At 40.6% G+C, this 19,614-nt stretch overlaps 1 protein-coding gene across 34 annotated transcripts in view; it reads right to left on the bottom strand.

Annotated features, from left to right (window-relative positions):
* ppfibp2b (PPFIA binding protein 2b) overlaps positions 1-19,614 on the bottom strand; it is an 80,355-nt gene that overhangs the window by 7,269 nt on the left and 53,472 nt on the right. For 9 of the 34 annotated variants that reach the window (XM_083560992.1, XM_083560970.1, XM_083560981.1 and 6 more), the window contains 18 exons: positions 17,825-17,936; positions 17,079-17,111; positions 16,203-16,264; positions 15,955-16,030; positions 15,072-15,184; positions 14,383-14,453; positions 13,704-13,764; positions 12,275-12,310; positions 11,970-12,111; positions 9,310-9,445; positions 8,153-8,278; positions 7,672-7,825; positions 5,790-5,901; positions 4,693-4,781; positions 4,484-4,606; positions 3,784-3,909; positions 3,405-3,593; positions 2,024-2,185 (listed from right to left, as the gene is read on the bottom strand). In XM_083560992.1, coding sequence (XP_083417118.1) covers positions 2,024-2,185; positions 3,405-3,593; positions 3,784-3,909; positions 4,484-4,606; positions 4,693-4,781; positions 5,790-5,901; positions 7,672-7,825; positions 8,153-8,278; positions 9,310-9,445; positions 11,970-12,111; positions 12,275-12,310; positions 13,704-13,764; positions 14,383-14,453; positions 15,072-15,184; positions 15,955-16,030; positions 16,203-16,264; positions 17,079-17,111; positions 17,825-17,936 — 1,923 coding nt within the window. Of the gene's footprint in view, positions 1-1,430; positions 2,186-3,404; positions 3,594-3,783; positions 3,910-4,483; positions 4,607-4,692; positions 4,782-5,789; positions 5,902-7,671; positions 7,826-8,152; positions 8,279-9,309; positions 9,446-11,969; positions 12,112-12,274; positions 12,311-13,703; positions 13,765-14,382; positions 14,454-15,071; positions 15,185-15,954; positions 16,031-16,202; positions 16,265-17,078; positions 17,112-17,824; positions 17,937-19,614 lie in introns of those variants that run through there. The other 25 variants (XM_083560973.1, XM_083560974.1, XM_083560985.1 and 22 more) reach the window with 7 other exon arrangements.

Raw genomic sequence — 19,614 nt, 5'->3', positions numbered from 1 at the left:
GGCTTGAACCCCAGACCTTCCGATTGGCAACCCAGCGCCTTAACCGCTGGAGCCACCACTCCCTCTAAATGAAACGATATCATTTAATTAATTTCATTTTGTTTCATTAACATTTAATACTTTCTCAAATGATTTTATTTAAAACAGCAATTTAGGCGTCTTTTGATGGAAAATTTAAAAAAAAAAAAAAAAAAAAAAAGTGTTTGTATGATATAAAATTTTGTGAATATAAATATACATTACATGATCAAAAGTATTGGGACACCTGACTTTACTGGCCAGTTGCCACAAAGTTGGAGGCACACAATTGTATAGAATATCTTTGGATGTGGCAGTACATTTTCCAATCACATGAACAAAGAGACCCAAACCAGTTCTAGCATGATGATGGAGTGGAGTGAAAGATCTCCTGCTATTAAGCTCTAAACTCCATTGAACACCTTTTGGGATGAATGTGAATGCAGACTGCACCTCAGGCCTCCTCACCTCACCTCACCTCACCTCACCTCACATCACCTCACCTCCATCTTCACAAAATCAAGTTGGATTGGGATCAAAAAGCACATATATGGTCAGGGGCCCACAAAATTTTGTCGGCCAGAAAATGCAATGCATAGATTCCATAATTTGTTTTATTTGGAAGAAAGAGTATTTTATTACAGGGTTGCCAGGTCTATTATTAAAAGGTGGTTAGTGAGGGTCAAACATGCAGGTCAGTGGGTCTCTAATGCACTTCATGTAGTCAGTAGTTGAATATAAAAAATAAATAAATAAAAACAAACAAACGGATAAACACAGTGTCAACCCCCAAACACTATAAATTCAATTCTTCTTCTTCTTTCGGCTGCTCCCATTAGATGTCGCCACAGTGGATCATCCGGCTCCATAACACCCTGTCCTCTACATCTGCCTCTTTCACACCAACTACCTGCATGTCTTCCTTCACCACATTCATGAACCTCCTCCTTGGTCTTCCTCTTTTCCTCCTTCCTGGTGGCTCCATCCTCAGGATTCTCCTGTCAATATAATTTATGTCCCTCCTCTACACATGTCCAAACCATCTCAATCTCACCTCCCTCACCTTGTCTCCAAAACGTCCTACTGTCCATCGTCGTCACTCCCAACGAAAACCTCAACATCTTCAGCTCTGCTACCTCCTGCTCCACCTCCTGTCTTTTACTCAATGCCACTGTCTCTAAACCAGACAACATCTCAGGTCTCACCACAGTCCTATAAACTTTCATTTTCACTCTCCCAGATACTCTTCTATCACAAATCACTCCTGCTATCACTCTTCTCCACCCACTCCACCCTGCCTGCACTCTTTTCTTCACTTCTCTAACACACTCTCCATTACTTTGCAAAACACTATAAATTCAAATGGGCAGTATTATTATTTTATATAAATATATATTAAAGAAAACACAGTATTACAGTGATGGATGAGTTTTATTAATCATTGGATTTCATAGATTTTCATACTTTTTTGTGTATTTATAAATATATACAAAGTGCTTTGTAATATAACGCACCATTTCCGATGTTTATAAAAATATCACTTTAAATTTTTTACGTACGAAAACGCACCCAAAGGCTATAAAAAGCATTGTCGGAAAAACTCCTTTAGAAATTACTTACTTTTAAAAATTAAATACATGTACAAATATTGCACAAGGGTGTAAATCCTGTCTCCCCCCAAAAAAACAAAAAAACAGCACGAAATAATAAAAATCGTGTATAAAAATGGAAGATGACGACGTGTTTCATGGAAAAAAAAGTCCTTCAATTAACAAAGTTCACAGTCAGTCTGAAGGCATCACTTGGTAACGTTATGGTGATGAGTGAGGGATGGTGAGGGATTATGGGGGATTAGATGATGGCGCTGAAAGCGAGAGGGGTGTGGGGTTGGGTAGGGTTTGGCACAGGTAATCAGGGGAACCCTGAGTGGATGGAGGGGAGGTGGATGGTAAACTCAGTGGGAGATGGGGTGGTTAGTTTAGCTCGAGCCCAGCACAGGCCCCACCTGTTCCCTCCTCTCAGTGTCCTGTACACTGGAGACGGGTCGCTGGGAATCGTTGAGCAGCGTCAGAGCCTTCGGACACTCCAGAGGGCAGATGTAATCACTGGGGTCATCAGGGCGTTTCTTTCGGAGCTGGCTGAAGTTGGAGAAACCGATTTTCTTGGGCTGGAGGGAATGGAGGTGAGAGCAGTAGTGGTTATAAAGCTGACAAAACACACAGGTGTTCATGCAAGCAAAAAAAATTGTTAATAAATATTTGTGTGAATTATTTGGAGTGAATATAAATAGATGATATTTGTACTGCTGAGTCGTCCACATAGCAACAAGTTGGAAAGAAAAAGGAAGGCATTGAATGAAAACCAAAGGAAAGGGTAGGAAAGGAAAGGAAAAGAAAGAAAAGAAATAGAAAGGAAAGGATATAAAAGGAAACTAAAGAGGAAGGAAAGAGAAGGAAAACAATGGAAAGGAATATAAAGGGTAGGAAAGGGTAGGAAAGAAAAGTTAATTAAATAATAGTGTAGGAAACTAAATGGTTGGAAACGAGGTGGTAAGAAAGGAAAAGAATGCAAAGCAAGTCTGTGTGTATATTTAAGTGAGAGAGGAGCGAGGAGAGAGGAAAGGAAATGGTAGGAGAGGAAAAAAAAGGAAAGGGGGGGTACCGTAGGATAGGAATGGAATAGGAAAAGAAAGGAAAGGACAGGATAGGACAGAATGGGACAGGAATGGGATAGAAATGGGATGGGAATGGTATAGAAATGGGATAGGTATGGGATGGGAATGAAATAGGAATGGGATATGAATGGGATAGGAATGGGATGGGAATGGGAAAGGAATGGAATAGGAATGGGATGGGAATGGTATAGAAATGGGATAGGTATTGGATGGGAATGAAATAGGAATGGGATATGAATGGGATAGGATGTTCATTGCAAATTACTGGTAGTTACAATGGTCACTAACCCTAACCCTGCTCTGGAAGAGTAGAGAAAAGAAAGGTTAGAGAGAAAAATTAAAAGGAAAGAGGAAAGGAAGAGAAAAAATAATAGGAAAGGAAGATAAAACCAAGACAAGAAAGAAAAGGAAGAGGAAAGAAGAGAAGAAAGGAAGAGGGGAGGATTTCTATGTGTATGTGTGAGTGAGGTAAGGAAAGAAAAGGAAAGGAAAGGAAAGGAAAGGGAATGAAAGAAAAGCAAAGCAAAGCAAAAAAAAGGAAAGGAAAGGATGTTCACGGCAGATTACAGGTTACCCTGCTACTGAAGATCTACCTAAATTCAGCTCGAGAACTGCACACCCAATTCACCCTGAAGTGTACAAATAATCTCCAGATGATGTTTTTGATCAGGGCATGAAGTAAACTAGAGTGAACTCAAGCCAGATACGGTACCCGGATTTTAGCTGTAGTGGAGAGCGGTGTGTAGTTCTGAGACTCCATGTATTCCTGTTTCTCCAGCTGAGCCTGACCTCCCACTAGAGAGTTGAAGTTGGTGTTGAGGTGTCTCCTCAGCAGGGTCTTCTGCGGTGGGATGTTCAGCAGCATCGCCAACGTGTCTGAGTTAAAGCGTGGCTCCAGGATCTGGATGTTCAGAAAAAAGATCAGGCTGTGACAGATTAACATTCCGTCAGGAGGCGGCACAAAGCCATAACTTCTGGTTACTGGATTACTGAAAAGCCATAGCATGTGTGTGTGTATGTGTGTGTGTGTGTGTGTGTGTGTGTGTGTGTGTGTGTGTGTGTGTGTGTGTGTGTATATAAATGTTACTCACAATGAGACCCCCGTGTACACCGCTGCCCCTCAGGTTGGGAGCGTATTCAGCAAGATCTACTGAGCGAAGCCACTCCATCACACGGTGATTGGACCACTGAATCACCTCTGAGGGTGACGTCAGCATCTGTGAAAGTGGGAAAGTGGACACCAATACAGTTGGTCAAATTCCATTATGGCGTTTTACAGATTTTCTCAGTGGCTTCTTCTTCTTTTCTTTCTCTCTCTCGTCTTCCTTTCATATTTCCTCTTCCTTTTCTCTCTTCTTCCTTCTCCCTATTTTCTTTTTGCTTTCGTATTTCTTTTCTCTTCCTTTCCTCTCTCATTATCTTTTCCTCTCCTCTTTTCTCTTCTTTTTCCTCTCTCGTCTTCCTTTTATCTTTCCTTATCCATTCCTTTCCTCTCCTCTTTTTTCTTCTTTTTTTTGATTTTGCTTTCCTCTCCCATCTTCTTTTTCTCTCCTCTTTGCTCTTCTTTTCCTCATTTGTCTTCCTTTCCTCTCCATTTCCCCTTACTTTCCTTTCCTCTTTCATCTTCCTTTTCTTTTCCCTTCATTCCTCTCTCTTCTTCCTTTCTATCCTCATCCTCTTATTCCCTTCCTTTTCCTACTATATTCTCTTTCACATATCCCTTCCCTTCCCTTCATCTTCTCCCTTTCACATATACACAGAGGCAAATAAAAAAGCCCTGTTTTTCCTCACCTCATCCCCCGGCCTCCTCTTTAAGCAGAAAGAGTTGAACTTGTTCACATACAGCACATGGATGGCACTTTTAATGCTGAGGTGATGCAACTGGCTGCTCACTTTGAGAATCAGTAGGTCGTTCTGAAGAAAGTGAAACCGCATCAATACGACGCTGCTTGCAAAAAAATAAAAAATCTCGAAGTGCGAGTAAATATAGAGGTGTTTACCACAGTGAGGTACTGCAGCATCCTCCCGTCCACACGACCTTCATGGAACTGGTCTTTATACTGCGGTAAACCGATATCATCCAGCCATCCTGCGGGATACAACAACAAAATCAAGGCAATTTTACTGTGGGGTTCAGAAATCTGAGTCGTCCAGCAACAACATTTTCAATTCACCAGAATTTCATTTGAATTTGATTCTGTGATTTTATTAGTATTATTAACATCTATCCACGTGTTGCCATGTGAAAATATCGAAATGTTCGGATAAAATAAAAACAATAGAAAAAGTACCGTATTTTCCGGACTATAAGCCGCTACTTTTTTCCTACGTTTTGAACCCCGTGGCTTAAACAACGAAGCGGCTAATTTATGGATTTTTTCGGGGTTTTTCCCGGTTTCACAACCCTCATTCCAAAAAACTGAGCCCCATAACATTAGACCAATGAAATTGCGGAACGGGTTCAGGTGAACCAATAAAACTCTTAATATTAAATCAGATGCGCTCCCACTGAATCGGGCCGCACCACATCATAAATATGGATGATGTTCCTCTGACGTTTGACCTGCCGCTCACTCGGACTGTCTACAGGAAATGCGAATCATTCATCACGCTAAAAACAACCAGGCATGAAAACACACACTTCACCTGTGTTCTGAGCTGCACGGCATCGGGAGAAAAACTTCAGCTGATTTTTAAATGCACGACGATGCCAAAAGATAAACTCTCGAGAGAAATAGTTGTGAAAGAAAGGAGGAAGACAGTGAACAATGACTTTCTTGGTAGGCTACTGTTTAGATACAAGCCGTGTAACAGACACTGTCTTTCATTAAAGCCTGTGTAAAGTTCATTAGTTTCAGTGTGAACACCTGCGGCTTATAGACAGGTGCGGCTTATTTATGTTCAAAATAAAAATCTTTGTCAAATTCAGTGGGTGCGGCTTATATATGTGTGCGCTTAATAGTCCGGAAATTACGGTAATATTTTGAGAGAAATTGTTAATCTGGATCATGTTATTCAGTGGAATCGCACTAGTTATGAGATATGAATTTTGACAAATTATCCAGAATTGTTCACAAGATAACATGAATTCACTCACGTGTAACCCAGATGTGGTCGAGCTCTGCTGATTTCTCGCTCTGCCGTGTGGTAAACGAGTGCAGGGCGAGCTGAAGCTTCTTTCTGTGCAGCGGGTGTTTTATCCCCAGCTCCTAAAACCAGAGTTATGAATCACTTCACTAATGACAAATTACTGTAATTATTAATCATCATAATCCTCTACATATAACTATTCACATTTATATAGAACTCGATATTGCCAAAGGAATAAAACACAAAATAATGAATAATGGGGTGTTACTGTAGAGATGATGCATTGCAGGTACATGACTGTAAAACCTGCTGAAAATATATCCACCAATATTATATTACTACTGCATAAGTAATGGAGAGTGTGAATGAATAATCCAGATCTATTTGTTACTGTAATTAATTTTTTTTTATTGTGATTTGAGAACTGTAACTGTGTTTGACACAGCCGTTGGGGTATATTAGCCCTCAGATGGCACCACTTGCAGGTAAATATAAAGATTGAGCTAAAATGATGTGTGAAACTGCAGGAAAGACTGATGATGGTAAGGTCATGTGAGGAAAAGTGGATCACAGACAATGCACACTTGAACAAAAGGGAATGTGATTGTGTGTGTCAGTGTGGGACTATTTTTACGCCTACTACTGTTCCTGATGATGTTATGACATAATCCTACACATTGGCAAACATTCTTAACAAATCCTGCCCACCCTCATTTTAACCAATCCTGCCCACCCTCATTTTAACCAATCCTGCTCACCCTCATTTTAACCAATCCTGCTCACCCTCATTTTAACCAATCCTGCTCACCCTCATTTTAACCAATCCTGCCCACCCTCATTTTAACCAATCCTGCCCACCCTCATTTTAACCAATCCTGCCCACTCTCTTTTTTAACCAATCCTGCCCATCACTCTTTTTGACCAATATTGAACATGTCTCCTTTTGACCAATAGTGCCCATGTCTCCCTTTTGACCAATCCTGCCCACACCTCCTTTGACCAATCCTGCTTATGCCTCCTTTTGACCAATCCTGCCCAAATCTCCCTTAGACCAATCATGCCTATCTTCCAATCCTGCCCATGCCTCTTTTTGACCAATCCTGCCCATGCCTCTTTTTGACCAATCTTGCCCATGCCTCTTTTTGACCAATCCTGCCCATGCCTCTTTTTGATCAACCCTGCCCCTACCAACAGAGACTCTCGAATAATACAGTCTGGTCCTACAGAATTTCATGGGCAATACATTTCTAATACCCTTGAACAATACAATATAGTGTCTGAACTATTTTACCCATTTCTATAGATTTTCTTGAACAATACCTTCCAATCCTACAAACTCTCTAAGGCAGTAACAGCCAGTTTTACAGACTCTTCTAAACAGAATAATGTCCAGTCCTAGTGACACTTTTGGATAGTACCATCTAGTCCTACAGATCCTCTTGCACAATTCCATTCAGTCCTATAGACTCCCTTGGGCTATACCACCCAGTCCTACAGACTCTCTTGGTTAATTCCAGTTATACAAATGCAGTACCATTTAATGTTACAAATAGACTTTGACTCATCCTGGAAATTTTTGCAAAAACTTGACCGATTTTGTCTATTCTTCCACCAAGTCCACCCATTCTTGCAAACACTCTTAAACAATCCTGCATAGTGAAGACACACTTGCTCTTGATCAATCTAGTCTACTAATCCTGACACTCAAGACCAATCAGTTTAAAGACACTTTTGGCCACTCCTGTCCACACTCTTGCCCAATCCCACCATCCCCTCTAGATACTCATTAACGAATCTTTTTTTTTTGCCAGAAATCTATATTGCCTCTGAGAAAGTCTTGAGCATTTCCTTCTGTGTGTGCATCCATGTGTTTTTTTTTCTGAACTTGCCTTTTCGAAGTCATGCAAGGAGGCCGAGAGGAGAGTCTGTCCACTGCTCACCCACTGGCTGGCCATGGGGACATAGTGTCCCAGCCCATATTCCTCCAGCCACATACACACCTGGTCACATGACCACTTTGAAAAGGGAGTGTTGTTCAAGTCTCTAAAAAAAAAAACCAACAACAAATTGTTCTAATAAGTAATCAGGTAGTTGATTTGAAAGATGCAGATGACCTACCACATAAATCACTTTTTTGAGTTACACTGGACTACTGTGACCTGTATACCTGTATACCTGTATAAGCACTTTTGTACGTCGCTCTGGATATGGGCGTCTGCTAAATGCCGCAAATGTAAATGTACCTACATACTGACCAATGTGGATGACATACCTGACAAAACTGAATAATTATCAACAATTGTACTTTCGATGTCTGTAATTATTTGTTTAAGTATCATATCTATCTGCCGTTAGTGTGGTAAAACGAACCGTCCCGAATCTCTGTTGCCCATGCCAGCCAGCCGAGGGCCTGCTGTGGAACGGACTCCTCCCCTCTTGAAATCGTTGCTGTCCACACCGTCTGCAGGCATTCCACCTGACTGGGTCCTTCTTATCCTGACACAACACACACAACAGACGTGCCCACATATTATCCTTTATCTACATTATCCTTGTACAGTAATTACAGGAAACTGTATAATGTATAAAGTAGTGTACAGGAGTGATAGTAAAAAATTAGTTTTACCTCTTCCGCCGCTTATCGCCTCTACTATCGCTTAAACTCGTAGGTCAAGAAACCACTGTACAATGTAATTTACTAATAATTCCAAATGTGATGTTTGGCTCTAACAGAAGAACTTGTGACTGAGAATAGGGGAGAAGATGTTGGCAGGCTGCCTCACCCCCACAGTCAAATATTAAAGCTTAATTTTTCGGGGTTGTTTTGGAGCTTGGAAGATTTAATATTTATTCTAGGTGAAAGGAACCAACATGGCTACCGTTCCATACTTCAACGCCATGCAATTCCATCTGGACTGTGGTTTATTGGAACCGACTTCAGCATACAACAAGATGATGAGCTAAAACATAAGTCCAAGCTCTGTAAGCGTTTTTTAAAGTGTTATCTATCGCGGAATGACCTGCCCGGTCAACGCACTTAAGTCCTATTAAACTGCTCTGGGATGAGTTGAATCATAAGGTCAGAATGAAATCTTTAATTAGTGAAGAACATTTTTGGCAAGTTTTAGAAAAGGAAACAACAAAGTGTTCCAGCTGAACGTTTGGAAAAATGAACTGTCCAGATTCCGAGAGTGTTTAAAGCTGTTCATTATGATAAGGAAGGATTTTGTTTATGAAAATTAACTGGAACTTCTGGACATTTGAAGATTTTTGTTGGTCAAAGTCAATCTTCATACTGTTGCATTACCTAATGTGTTGCATATAAACAAAAGGGACATGCATGTGTCTCTCAAAAAACATAAATTGACAGGTACTGTATATTATACAAATCAATGGAATCATGTAGAGAAATCTCAATGGTCTGATTTATATCAGTGGCATAAAACCAAAAAATGTTTCAAGGGATAAACACATAGAGACAAGTCATAACAAGTCTATAACACGGGTCAAGTCAGAATATGACTTACTTTCCCCACAGCTTCCTGATGCCTTTCTGATTCTTCTTATTCTCAGGAGAAACAGGCGACTGCTGCCCCGAGTCCATGCCGGATGACATGGGCGACACATCTGACAACGTGGACTCGTCCGTCTTCTCCGACTTTGCTGAGAACACAGGAGGCGCTCATTTAAAACCCTAAAGATTTATTTCACTAAATCCAAAGCCTGCAGTCTGATGTTTTTCCTGTTTTCAGTCTCATGAGATAAAGAGCTCTCAGAATCACCCATTAGCTAAACGATTTACGTCAAAGCAGGAAAAGACACCAAACTGTGATCAGCTCTGTGGTTTCACATTGCTTATCTCGACGTTCTGATGTTTACCCACCGGCTGTGAAAAGCTCGAGCTTCCAGCGTGGTGCTGAGGCACGCATGAGAGGATGGAGAGAAATACGATGTGTTATAGCACCAGGATTTAAAAACAAAAAATCCTTTGCAGTGTGAATGTCTGACATCTCAATTAGTCCTGAATAGCAATAGAAATTAAAATTGCTCAAAAATCCTCAATACAGTGAATTCATTTAAATATTTCATTTACTGAGTCTTATCCACAATGACTTACAGTTATCTCATTTTAGAGTTTAAGGGTTAAGGGCCTTGCTCAAGGGCCCAGAAGTGGCAGCTTGGATTTAAACGTATGACCTTTTGATCAGAAGTCCAACATCCACTGAGCTACCACTAATCATTTGCACTGATAGCATCTGGAACGCACCCTTATACAAAGCAACTCTTATTTATACAAGTGAGCAGTTGATGAGCAGTAAAGAGCCTTGCTCAAGGGCTCAGAAGTGGCAGTTTGGTGGTGCTGAGATTTCCATTTCTATTAATGGCATTCGGCAGACCCCCCCCCCCCCTTCCTTCTCCAAAATAACTTACATTTGCATCAATCATACAACTGAGCAGTGGAGGGGTGGAGGACCTTACTAGGGGGCCCATTAGTGGGGCTTGGTAGGGCTGGGATTTGAACTTATGACCTCCTGATCCAAAGTCCAATGCTTTCACCACTGATCTACCACTTCCATGGCACAATGGTACCAATTAGACTTCCAATTTCCATAAATACTGCTACAAAAAAAGTATGCACTGATCAAGCACATGGGACCTTTGCTCATATATGATCCTGTGTCATGAGTTCAATGAACATTACTCATTTTATTCACGTCTCAGTAGGCTGTGAGTTACATCCTAAAGTATCAGCAGCTGTCTGTGTTGAAGAAATATACAATTTTTTAAAACTGCACCGTGTTTAACATTTTCTCTTTGCAAAAGCTGATAGATGATATATAAGAGGACAAAGGCAATTATAAAGGTAGGCATGCATTTATAAGGCATTAAAAACTACTTAAAAGACATTTAGAAAAAGGAGGTGACGAAATTGGTTTTATATCAATCAGTATCTCAAACATGCATCAACTGTTAATTTTTTTTAGTAATTATGTCAAGTGATAATGAAGGAACTCTTTAAGGTCTTATTTCCTTCGCCTGAGGGTGAACAAAGTTTTGCACGTTTGCACGTCTGCACCAAATTTCCAGTACCATCGAAGGAAAAGGACAGAAAAGATGAAAATCTATGAAACAGTCAGTATTGACCATGTGACTTGTATTAGTAGAGATTTGTATTGCATCGCAATATGAAAGAGAATATCATGTTTGTATATGTAAATTTAAAACAGGAAAGGGGTGGGGCTTGCTAAGATTTTGTCTAATTTGCATTTTAAGTGAAACATTCATGCAACCAATGTTATAACGCTGTTAAAATAAACAAAAAAATATTGTCGTTGAAACTTAGTCGTTTTTCTGGTAAAAGCCATCAATAGAAATAGAGATTTTAAAGATTACTTAAGCGCGAAAGCATTTCAGATTTTTTGTCCCTCAGCCAGAGAAACAATCCATGCCTTTTTCTTTTATATCATCCATACCTTTTTTTTTCAGAATGTTTTTAATATGTCATGCTGAACCCGAGACAGAAGCGAAGGCGAGGGTACGGTACCTAACGCCGGGGCGCTGGCACTCCTGCAGCGATCTTCATACCGAAGCGCAAAGCGGTGAAGAGAGGGAGTGAGGGATTAAAAAGGAAGAGACATGCAAACACTGCGGTGTTAGAAGCAGTAAGAGGAAAAGCGCTGTGATTGGAGCTGGTGGATTACAATAGCATGTTTGATTTCATGTTCACTATAAGGAGAAAAGTCTGAAGACACCTGACCATAACATTGGCTTCTTTTTTAACACACTGTACCAAATTGAGTCTTTATTTGAAGAACAAGCTCTACTCTCCAGGAGATGTTGCACTAGATTTTTGGAGTGTGCTTGTAGATAATTGTGATCATGTAGCAATTAGTAAAGTCAGGAACTGATGTAGGTGAGGTGAGGTGAGGTGAGGAGGCCTGAGGTGCATTCATTGTGAGGTCAGAGCTCTATAGCAGGAGATCTTTCACTCCAACCCATGTAAACAGATCTTCATGGAGTTGTCATGATGTTATGTCTGATCTGTGTGTATATGTATATATATTTGTATATATTGCTATTTGCACTTTTGGTTAACTGCATTTCATTGGCCATGTACTTTTACCATGCACAGTAACAAAGTTAAATCTAATCTTATCTAAGAGCCAGTGTTTAGATGTCCACTTACTCAGGTTGATCTCGCTCTCCTCGCTCTCATCAGGCGACAGCTGGAATGGAGATGAACGTCGCTCCGTCTCTCCGTTTAGTGCGGGTCTGGAAAACTTCCCAGGAAGAGTTTGGTACTTACTGCTCTCTGATATGAGCCGACTCTGTTTGGGGTATAGGAGTGAAATTTACTGTCTATTTCTACATATATATTATGAGCTTATATTTCACATCAGTCTTCTACGAAGGCCTTGATGCTTTAGCTCTGTGTGTGAGTGAGTGTGTGGGTGTGTTAGAGGGTTAATGTTTTTTGCTGGATACTAGTACCTCTAGAACTGGCTCTACAGTCTGTCCCATTGCATGCTTGGGTAAGCAAATAGAGAAAATATAGAGTAAAAAGAGAAAAAAGGACATACAACACACACACACACACACACACACACACACACACACACACACACATACACACACATACATGCACATATGGTTAAAAGGGAAAACTGTAACTAACCATTAATTCTATAAATTATTTTACATTAGTTATACCATGGCCACAGATCATGCTTGTTTTTGATTGGGCAGTTTTGATCAATTCTTGGTCACAATGTGTCAGCGGCTGAGAAAATCCACTGTTATTACAAGAGCGGCCTCTAGAGGCAAACCACTGACACCACGTGGTATTTTTTTTAACACGCGAGACTGCGTGCTGCACGGAGAGCACTAGATTCTATTCATTACTTATGATTATTATAATGATTAACATTATTCATATAATTATGTTCATTAATATAATGAATATATTCATATCTATTTAATATGACATTTTCATGATTCAGTACTGTTTTTTTTTTCCGTATTTAAATTTTTTTTATTTTGAAGTTCAGTACTATTTTACCTTAAGTGTTATGTATTATGATTTTTTATTTTTTTTAATTCAGTATTTTAATCGATTGATTAATCTTTTATCGGAAAGTACAATCCAACCTAGCTATCTGTATAAGTAAAATCTATCGCCCGACCTCTAGTCAGAAGCAAAGCTGTAACCATGATCTGCTCATTGCTGCTATAAAATAAGTGACAACAGGAAAACGTAACATTAAATGTAGCGATGGACAGATAAATGGTATGAATGTGTTTCGATAAAACATTTAAGGTCTGCGTCAGAAAAGAAACCTTCATGGCCATGGTATAATCAAGGCAACACCCACTGAAGTAACAGCCATAATGTGTCCGTGCACACATGGATGTTTAGGTTGCTTCAGTCGGTTTTAGATTATAATTATGTAATAAATAACAAATGTAGATATTAATATGTTAAATAAAAGTCCTCAATAAGAGCCCCGGGTCAGTGGTGTTATCCAGGATGTGAGTGTTTTTCAGGAAATTCCATGTCTTTAATCCCATTCAGAATGGAAGTTGAAAGTTATTGTTATAATCAAGAGATGGATTTGGACTGGAATTAACATCAACAGTTCACTACAATGTCTCAGGACCACAGTTTGCATGAACAGTTATGCATTTTAGTGGCTATCAATGAACAGCAACCTCAACAATGATGGAGCTGTAATGAATGGACCTTCAGTGATGAGGATGAATCAATAACTTTTGAACAATCTGGATGTGAAAAAAACTGATCAGCCATCTTTATCCAACATTCTGGCTTCGCTCCGAGACGTTCATATGGATCAGTTCGCGCTTGTCGACAGTAGAGGGACAGAAAATGGGAATCCCAATGGTAGTATTAAATGAGACAAACCCTTTGTTTGGATCCACTCTGTAACTCCTCCAGACTGGAAGACAGCATCCTTAGTGTCGTCCTGCAGAGAAACAAACTCAACTTTCAGTCTATCCTCACACATCAAATTCCTCCTTGGGTCCTTACAGTTCATTAATACCGGCTTGTATATAGTACAGTGTGGAAATGAAGTCATTCAGTATCCAATTATCGGATTCAATTTCTATAACGAAGGTGCTTATTACTTGTAATGTGTACTTTGCAGAACATTGAAATTCTTTCTTTGCATATCCAGTGCGCACACACACACACACACACACACACACACACACACACACACACACACACACACACACACACACACACCCACATGTCCCAGTACTTGCCATTGTCTGCTGTGCAAGCTGTGGCAGTCCATGGGGGACTGCAGGCTGCGACAGCTGCGATACCGACACAAGAACAGAAAAAGAAAGAAAGATGACAAGAAGTGAAGGAACAAAGAAATGGAAAAGAGAAAATAGGAAAGAGGAAAAAAAAGAAACAGGAGGAAAAAGAGTGTGATTGCAACCCAAAGTGTAGCTCAGATTTCAGCCCTCTAGACACACCGCCACCTGTATGTGTGTGTATGTGTGTGTGTGTGTATGAGAATGTGTGTGTGTGTGTGTGTATGTGTGTGTGTGTGCATGTGTGTATTCCTTACCTGGAATCAAGCTCATTTTGTAGGCACATCGTAGGCAGTAGGAGTTGTGGTGTCCCTCGTGATGACGACATCTGAACAGAAAAGGAGAAGAAAAAAAAATGAACCCAGAATATTAAAAGTATATTCTTTCGTTCTTTTTTCCAGCTCTTTTTTTTTTCGGTTTTTGTTATTCTTTCTGTCTTTTCTCCCTTTTTGTTATTCTTTCTTTCTTTTCTCTGTTTGCCATTTTTTCTTTCTTGCATGCCTTTCCGCCGTTTCTGTTCTGTCTTTTGGTTTTTCTTCCTTTCCTTTTCTTTCCTTTCCTTTCCTTTCCTTTCCTTTCCTTTCCTTTCCTTTCCTTTCGAATCCTTCACTTATTTAACTTACTTACTTGACTTTAAAAGTAAGTAACGCAGCCTTTAGGGTTGCACAAGCCAGTGCACTCTTAGTGCCGGTCCCAAGCCAGGAAAAATTGGCGAGGGTTGCGTTAGAAAGGGCATCCAGCGTAAAACATGTGCCAAATCAAATATGCAGATCAGGAGGTTTATGGATGTGGTGAGGGAAGACATGTAGGTGGTTGGGTTGATGTAGAGGACAGGGGGTATGGAGAAGAATGATCCGCTGTGGTGACCCCTAATGGGAGAAGCCGAAAGAAGAAGCCTTAAATTTAAATGTAAGTGATGTGTAAGTGACAGGGTTTAGAGACGAACCTGCAGGTCAGACATGACAATGTCTGAGTGAGCTTTATGGGGCAGAGCTCGCCTCCATAGTGACCCACTCAGATCCTCCTCACTGCTGCCACACAGCAAACGATCACCACACACTGCATACAGATAGAGAGAGAGAGAGAAAGAGAGAGAGAGAGAGAGAGAAAGAGAGAGACTCAGTCATTTGAAACAAGCCGCCCAGACAGAAGTGTCTGAGGAGAGAACAGTTCCTGCTACAAGGAAAAAATTCACAGCGCTTCACTTTTTCCACATATTGTTATGTTACAGTCTTAATTCAAAATTAATTTAATTCATTATTTTGGACTTCATGGTTTGGTTTATGCTCTGACATGCACTGTAACTGTGGGACCTCAAATAGACAGGTGTGTGCCTTCCAAAATCACGTCCAATCAACTGAATTTACCAGGTGGACTCCAATCAAGTTGTAGAAACATCTCAAGGATGTTTCTACAACATCTCAACCAGCAGAAACGGGATGCACCTGAGTTCAATTTTGCAATGCAAAAGCAATGAATAATTATGTACGTAGTTTTTTTTTTTTTTTTTTATACATTTGCGAAGATTTCAAAACGAACTTTGTTCACGTTGTCATAAGGGTTTTAGTAAAGTAAAATACTGATGTAGATGAGGTGAGGAGACCCGGGTTACGAATGCCATAATGGGATTGGGGCAGCAGACTGTAGTGTGGGGGTAAAATAAGTGCTCTGAGGTAGAAGGGTACTCCTCTATTGTTTAGCTTTATAGGCAAGCATGAGTGTTTTAAATCTGAGAAGGCAGTGAAAGGGGGACGTCATAGTAGGGTGTTGCTATTTATTCTATACGCACTTCACATCCAGTGGAATCTGATTGAATTGTAATGTGTTACCTTGAGAGAGCACCATCATGTCCTTGCATTTCCTGTACTGGCCGAGCAGCACTGTGAGCTCCTCAATATGACGATCCTGTGGAAAAAAGACCAAAACTAAACAAAACTGAAATGCAAATACAATATACAACACACACACACGCACGCACGCACGCACGCACGCACGCACGCACACACACACACACACACACACACACACACACGAGCAATATGAAATCTATTCTGCCATTTTTATAGCAAGCTTTAACCTTTTCATCGTTCGCAGCTAAAAGTGACTCCATCCCGATTTTCAGCTTCTGCATTTCTAGATCTGGAAAACACACACACACACACACACACACACACACACACACACACACACACACACACACACACACACACACACACACACGTTAAAACACCGATCTCTAAAAACCAGACTCTGTGTGGCTTCTTTCAGTTAAAATGCAACTTTGTAATATAAGAAAAAAAAACATGTACTATATAATATCCCAAAAGTATTGGGACACCTGATATTTCCAGCCATATACGTCTCTACCTCAAACTGTTTCCACAAAGGCACTCAATTGGAATTTTTCTTTCTCCATTTTAATTTTTTCCTTCACTTTGGATGAATTTGGTAGCATGAAATCTTCCCTTCACTTGAACACAAAGACTCAAACCGATTCTCTAGGTTGCCTTTGTGCACAAAAACAGCTCCATGAAGGTATGTTTTGCAGGGGGTTGGAGTGGAAGATCTCCTGCTATGGAGCTCAAACTCTATTGAAGACCTTTGACATATAAATTGGAATGCACACTGAACCCCCAGGCCGCCTCCCCTTACCTACATCAGTACCTGACTTTACTAGGACTGAATGAAATCTTAAAAATCTCAACCACAAATTCTTGTGAAACATCTTCCCAAAGATTAACCATATCTTCATGGCTTTGGGGGAGGAACCACATATGGCTAGAAATTCAGTATGGACACGCAGTTATCAAACACACAATACAAAGACATACACAATAACAAACATAAAAACACATATACACAGACACACAGCAGGCACAACTGCATGCTGGGAAATCAGGCCGTTCGGCAGTTAGGTGCAAAAGTGGAGACATTTTGTCACGCATTTGCTTACGTTTGCCTTTTAATTTCCTCCTGTACACCTCCTCTACATCACAGAGCAGAGGAAGAGAGACCACAAGAACAGAAAGATACGAGTTAACCTTAAGACAGCTCCGAGACAGAGCTGAACTGATGCGACATTGTTGATATTTAAGTGTCCATCTCCCAGACCACCGATAATTACACTAACATAAACACTGTACAGATATTATATTTAATATTTAATCCTGAAAAAAGATCATGTAGGAAAAAAAAAAATCCAAGACGCAGGACGTCATGTAGTCGAACTGTAACCCACACTAGAGGTCGAGCGATAGTGGATTTTACAGATAGATAGTTTGGATCGTACTTGTTGATAAACGATGAATCAACCGATTAGTTATCTTAATGGATCCTGGATAAAAAGCAAACAATCCTAATACTACATGTCAAAAAGTACTAAACTTTATTAAAATAACAAAAAATTTACTGAAACATGAAAATGTGATTAATTAAATTCATGAACTAATGAATATAACTACACAATTAAGTAATTCTGAATTATAGATATAATATAGAGCTCTCCGTGCGGCGCGCAGTCTCGTAATGACAGCAAACAGGAAGCCATATTTGTATGGATTTTGCCGACAGCTGTTTCTGCAATCGACTGTCGCTGCCGATTAATTGCAAAACGAATAAATCGGTCGACCTCTAACACAATCCGCAGAGGAAACAACAGAGTCAGCTGCATGACACTTCCAGCAGACACGCCTCGCTCACCTCTATCCACACCGTCACTGTTCACGTTCCCTCTGGACAGCAGTTGAATTCGTAAACTCTCAATCTCTGCATCTTTGGAGGCCAAAATCTGCTGAAGCTCGCTGATCTCCGTCTGCAAAAATGTCAAGAAATCAATAAATATCCCATGTCAAATGCAGGATACACACCATGGTGCATCGATCCCACATAAGAGGGTCAAACCAGAGGTGGTGGTGGGGTTGTGGTGTGAACACAGGACACATGAAAACTTTAATGGGGTGTAGGAGCCACATGTGCCATGTCCAGGAGGAAAACAGAAGGTGAACAGTAACATCTGGAGACACTGGAGAAACAGATTGGATGATTAAAAGGTACAGAGAAGAAGGATGCACATGTTCTAGATTTCTTCTGAGAACCAATGTTTGAGGGCCGAGAACAAATTCTGGAGAGCTGTGAAATAAATAGAGGATATGACTCCAAATTTTTAGGACCTGAGAAGAGATTTTTGAGAGCTGAGAACAAATTTTGAAAACCTGAGAAAGCTGAGAAGATATTTTTGGCATCTGATGCACTACAGTGTTGTTGTTTAATGCCCAGCAAAAACCCAGGCTTAAAGGAGACCCATTGGGCTTAGGCTACCTTAGAATTGAGCTACAGACTGACAAATAAAACCAGAAGGAAGTATCTGACCTGGTCTCCTATTATTCTACTCGTCTGTGCTGCAGTGAGGTTTGAAATAAGCTGGTGGAGCACAAAGCACCTATCATTAGATCCTTTTCAGCAAAAAAGCACAAGCTAATTGTGCACCGTCTCCTCTATTTCAAGAAAATGACCACCATGAAACCAGAAATCAACCCTTCTCTCACCTCTGAAGCCGACACTGGCACGAAAAGACCTTCGAACTTCACACATCACCAACAAATCACACATGAGGATAAGGATCAAATCAAAAGCACCGTACAACGTAGGCAGGGTGATAATACGCTGACAATGCATGGAGATACAAGACACAGGAAAACAAGAGAAGCGCGATGGTGTAAAATAGAGAAGCACGATACTGAAGAACAGAAGAGCATGATGTTGAAGAACAGAGGAGCACGATGGGTAAAGAATGAAAAGCATGATTATTGAAGATCAGAGGGAGGAGCATGATGTTAAAAAACAAAAGGAGCACCATGGGTAAAGTATGAAGAGCATGATGTTGAAGAACAGAGGGAGGAGCAAGGTGGAGGAGAAATGAAGAGCACGATGTTAAAGAACAGATGAGCACCATGGGTAAAGTTTGAAGAGCATGATGTTGAAGAACAGAGGGAGGAGCAAGGTGGAGGAGAAATAAAGAGCACAATGTTGAAGAACAGATGAGCACCATGGGTGAAGTATGAAGAGCATGATATTGAAGAACAGAGGGAGGAGCACGATAATGAAGAACAGAGGAGCACAATTGTGAAGAACAGAGGAGCACGATGGGTAAAGAATGCAGGAGCATGATGGTGAGGAACAGAAGAGCACCATGTGGAAAGAATGCAGGAGCATGATGGTGAGGAACAGAAGAGCATGATGTTGAAGTACAACTATGATGAAGTTTAGAGGGTGACGAGTAAGCACCTGAGCGGCCCGACAACGCTCCTCCCAGCGCTGCTTCTCAACCTGAGTGTGCTCGACTGTGAGCTTCAGGCTCGAGAGCTTGGTCATGAGCGACTGGTAACACACATGAAGAGAATAAGAGATAGACAGCTAGAGAGGGAGAGAAAGAGACGAAGAGAGAAGGAGACAGTAAGAGGTGAGAAATGTAATATAGAGAAGGATAGAAT

The sequence above is a fragment of the Silurus aristotelis genome (assembly GCF_946808225.1).
Source record: "Silurus aristotelis genome assembly, chromosome: 14".
In the NCBI taxonomy this organism is placed as follows: Eukaryota; Metazoa; Chordata; class Actinopteri; order Siluriformes; family Siluridae; genus Silurus; species Silurus aristotelis.
This window is presented reverse-complemented; position numbering and strand designations above follow the sequence as displayed.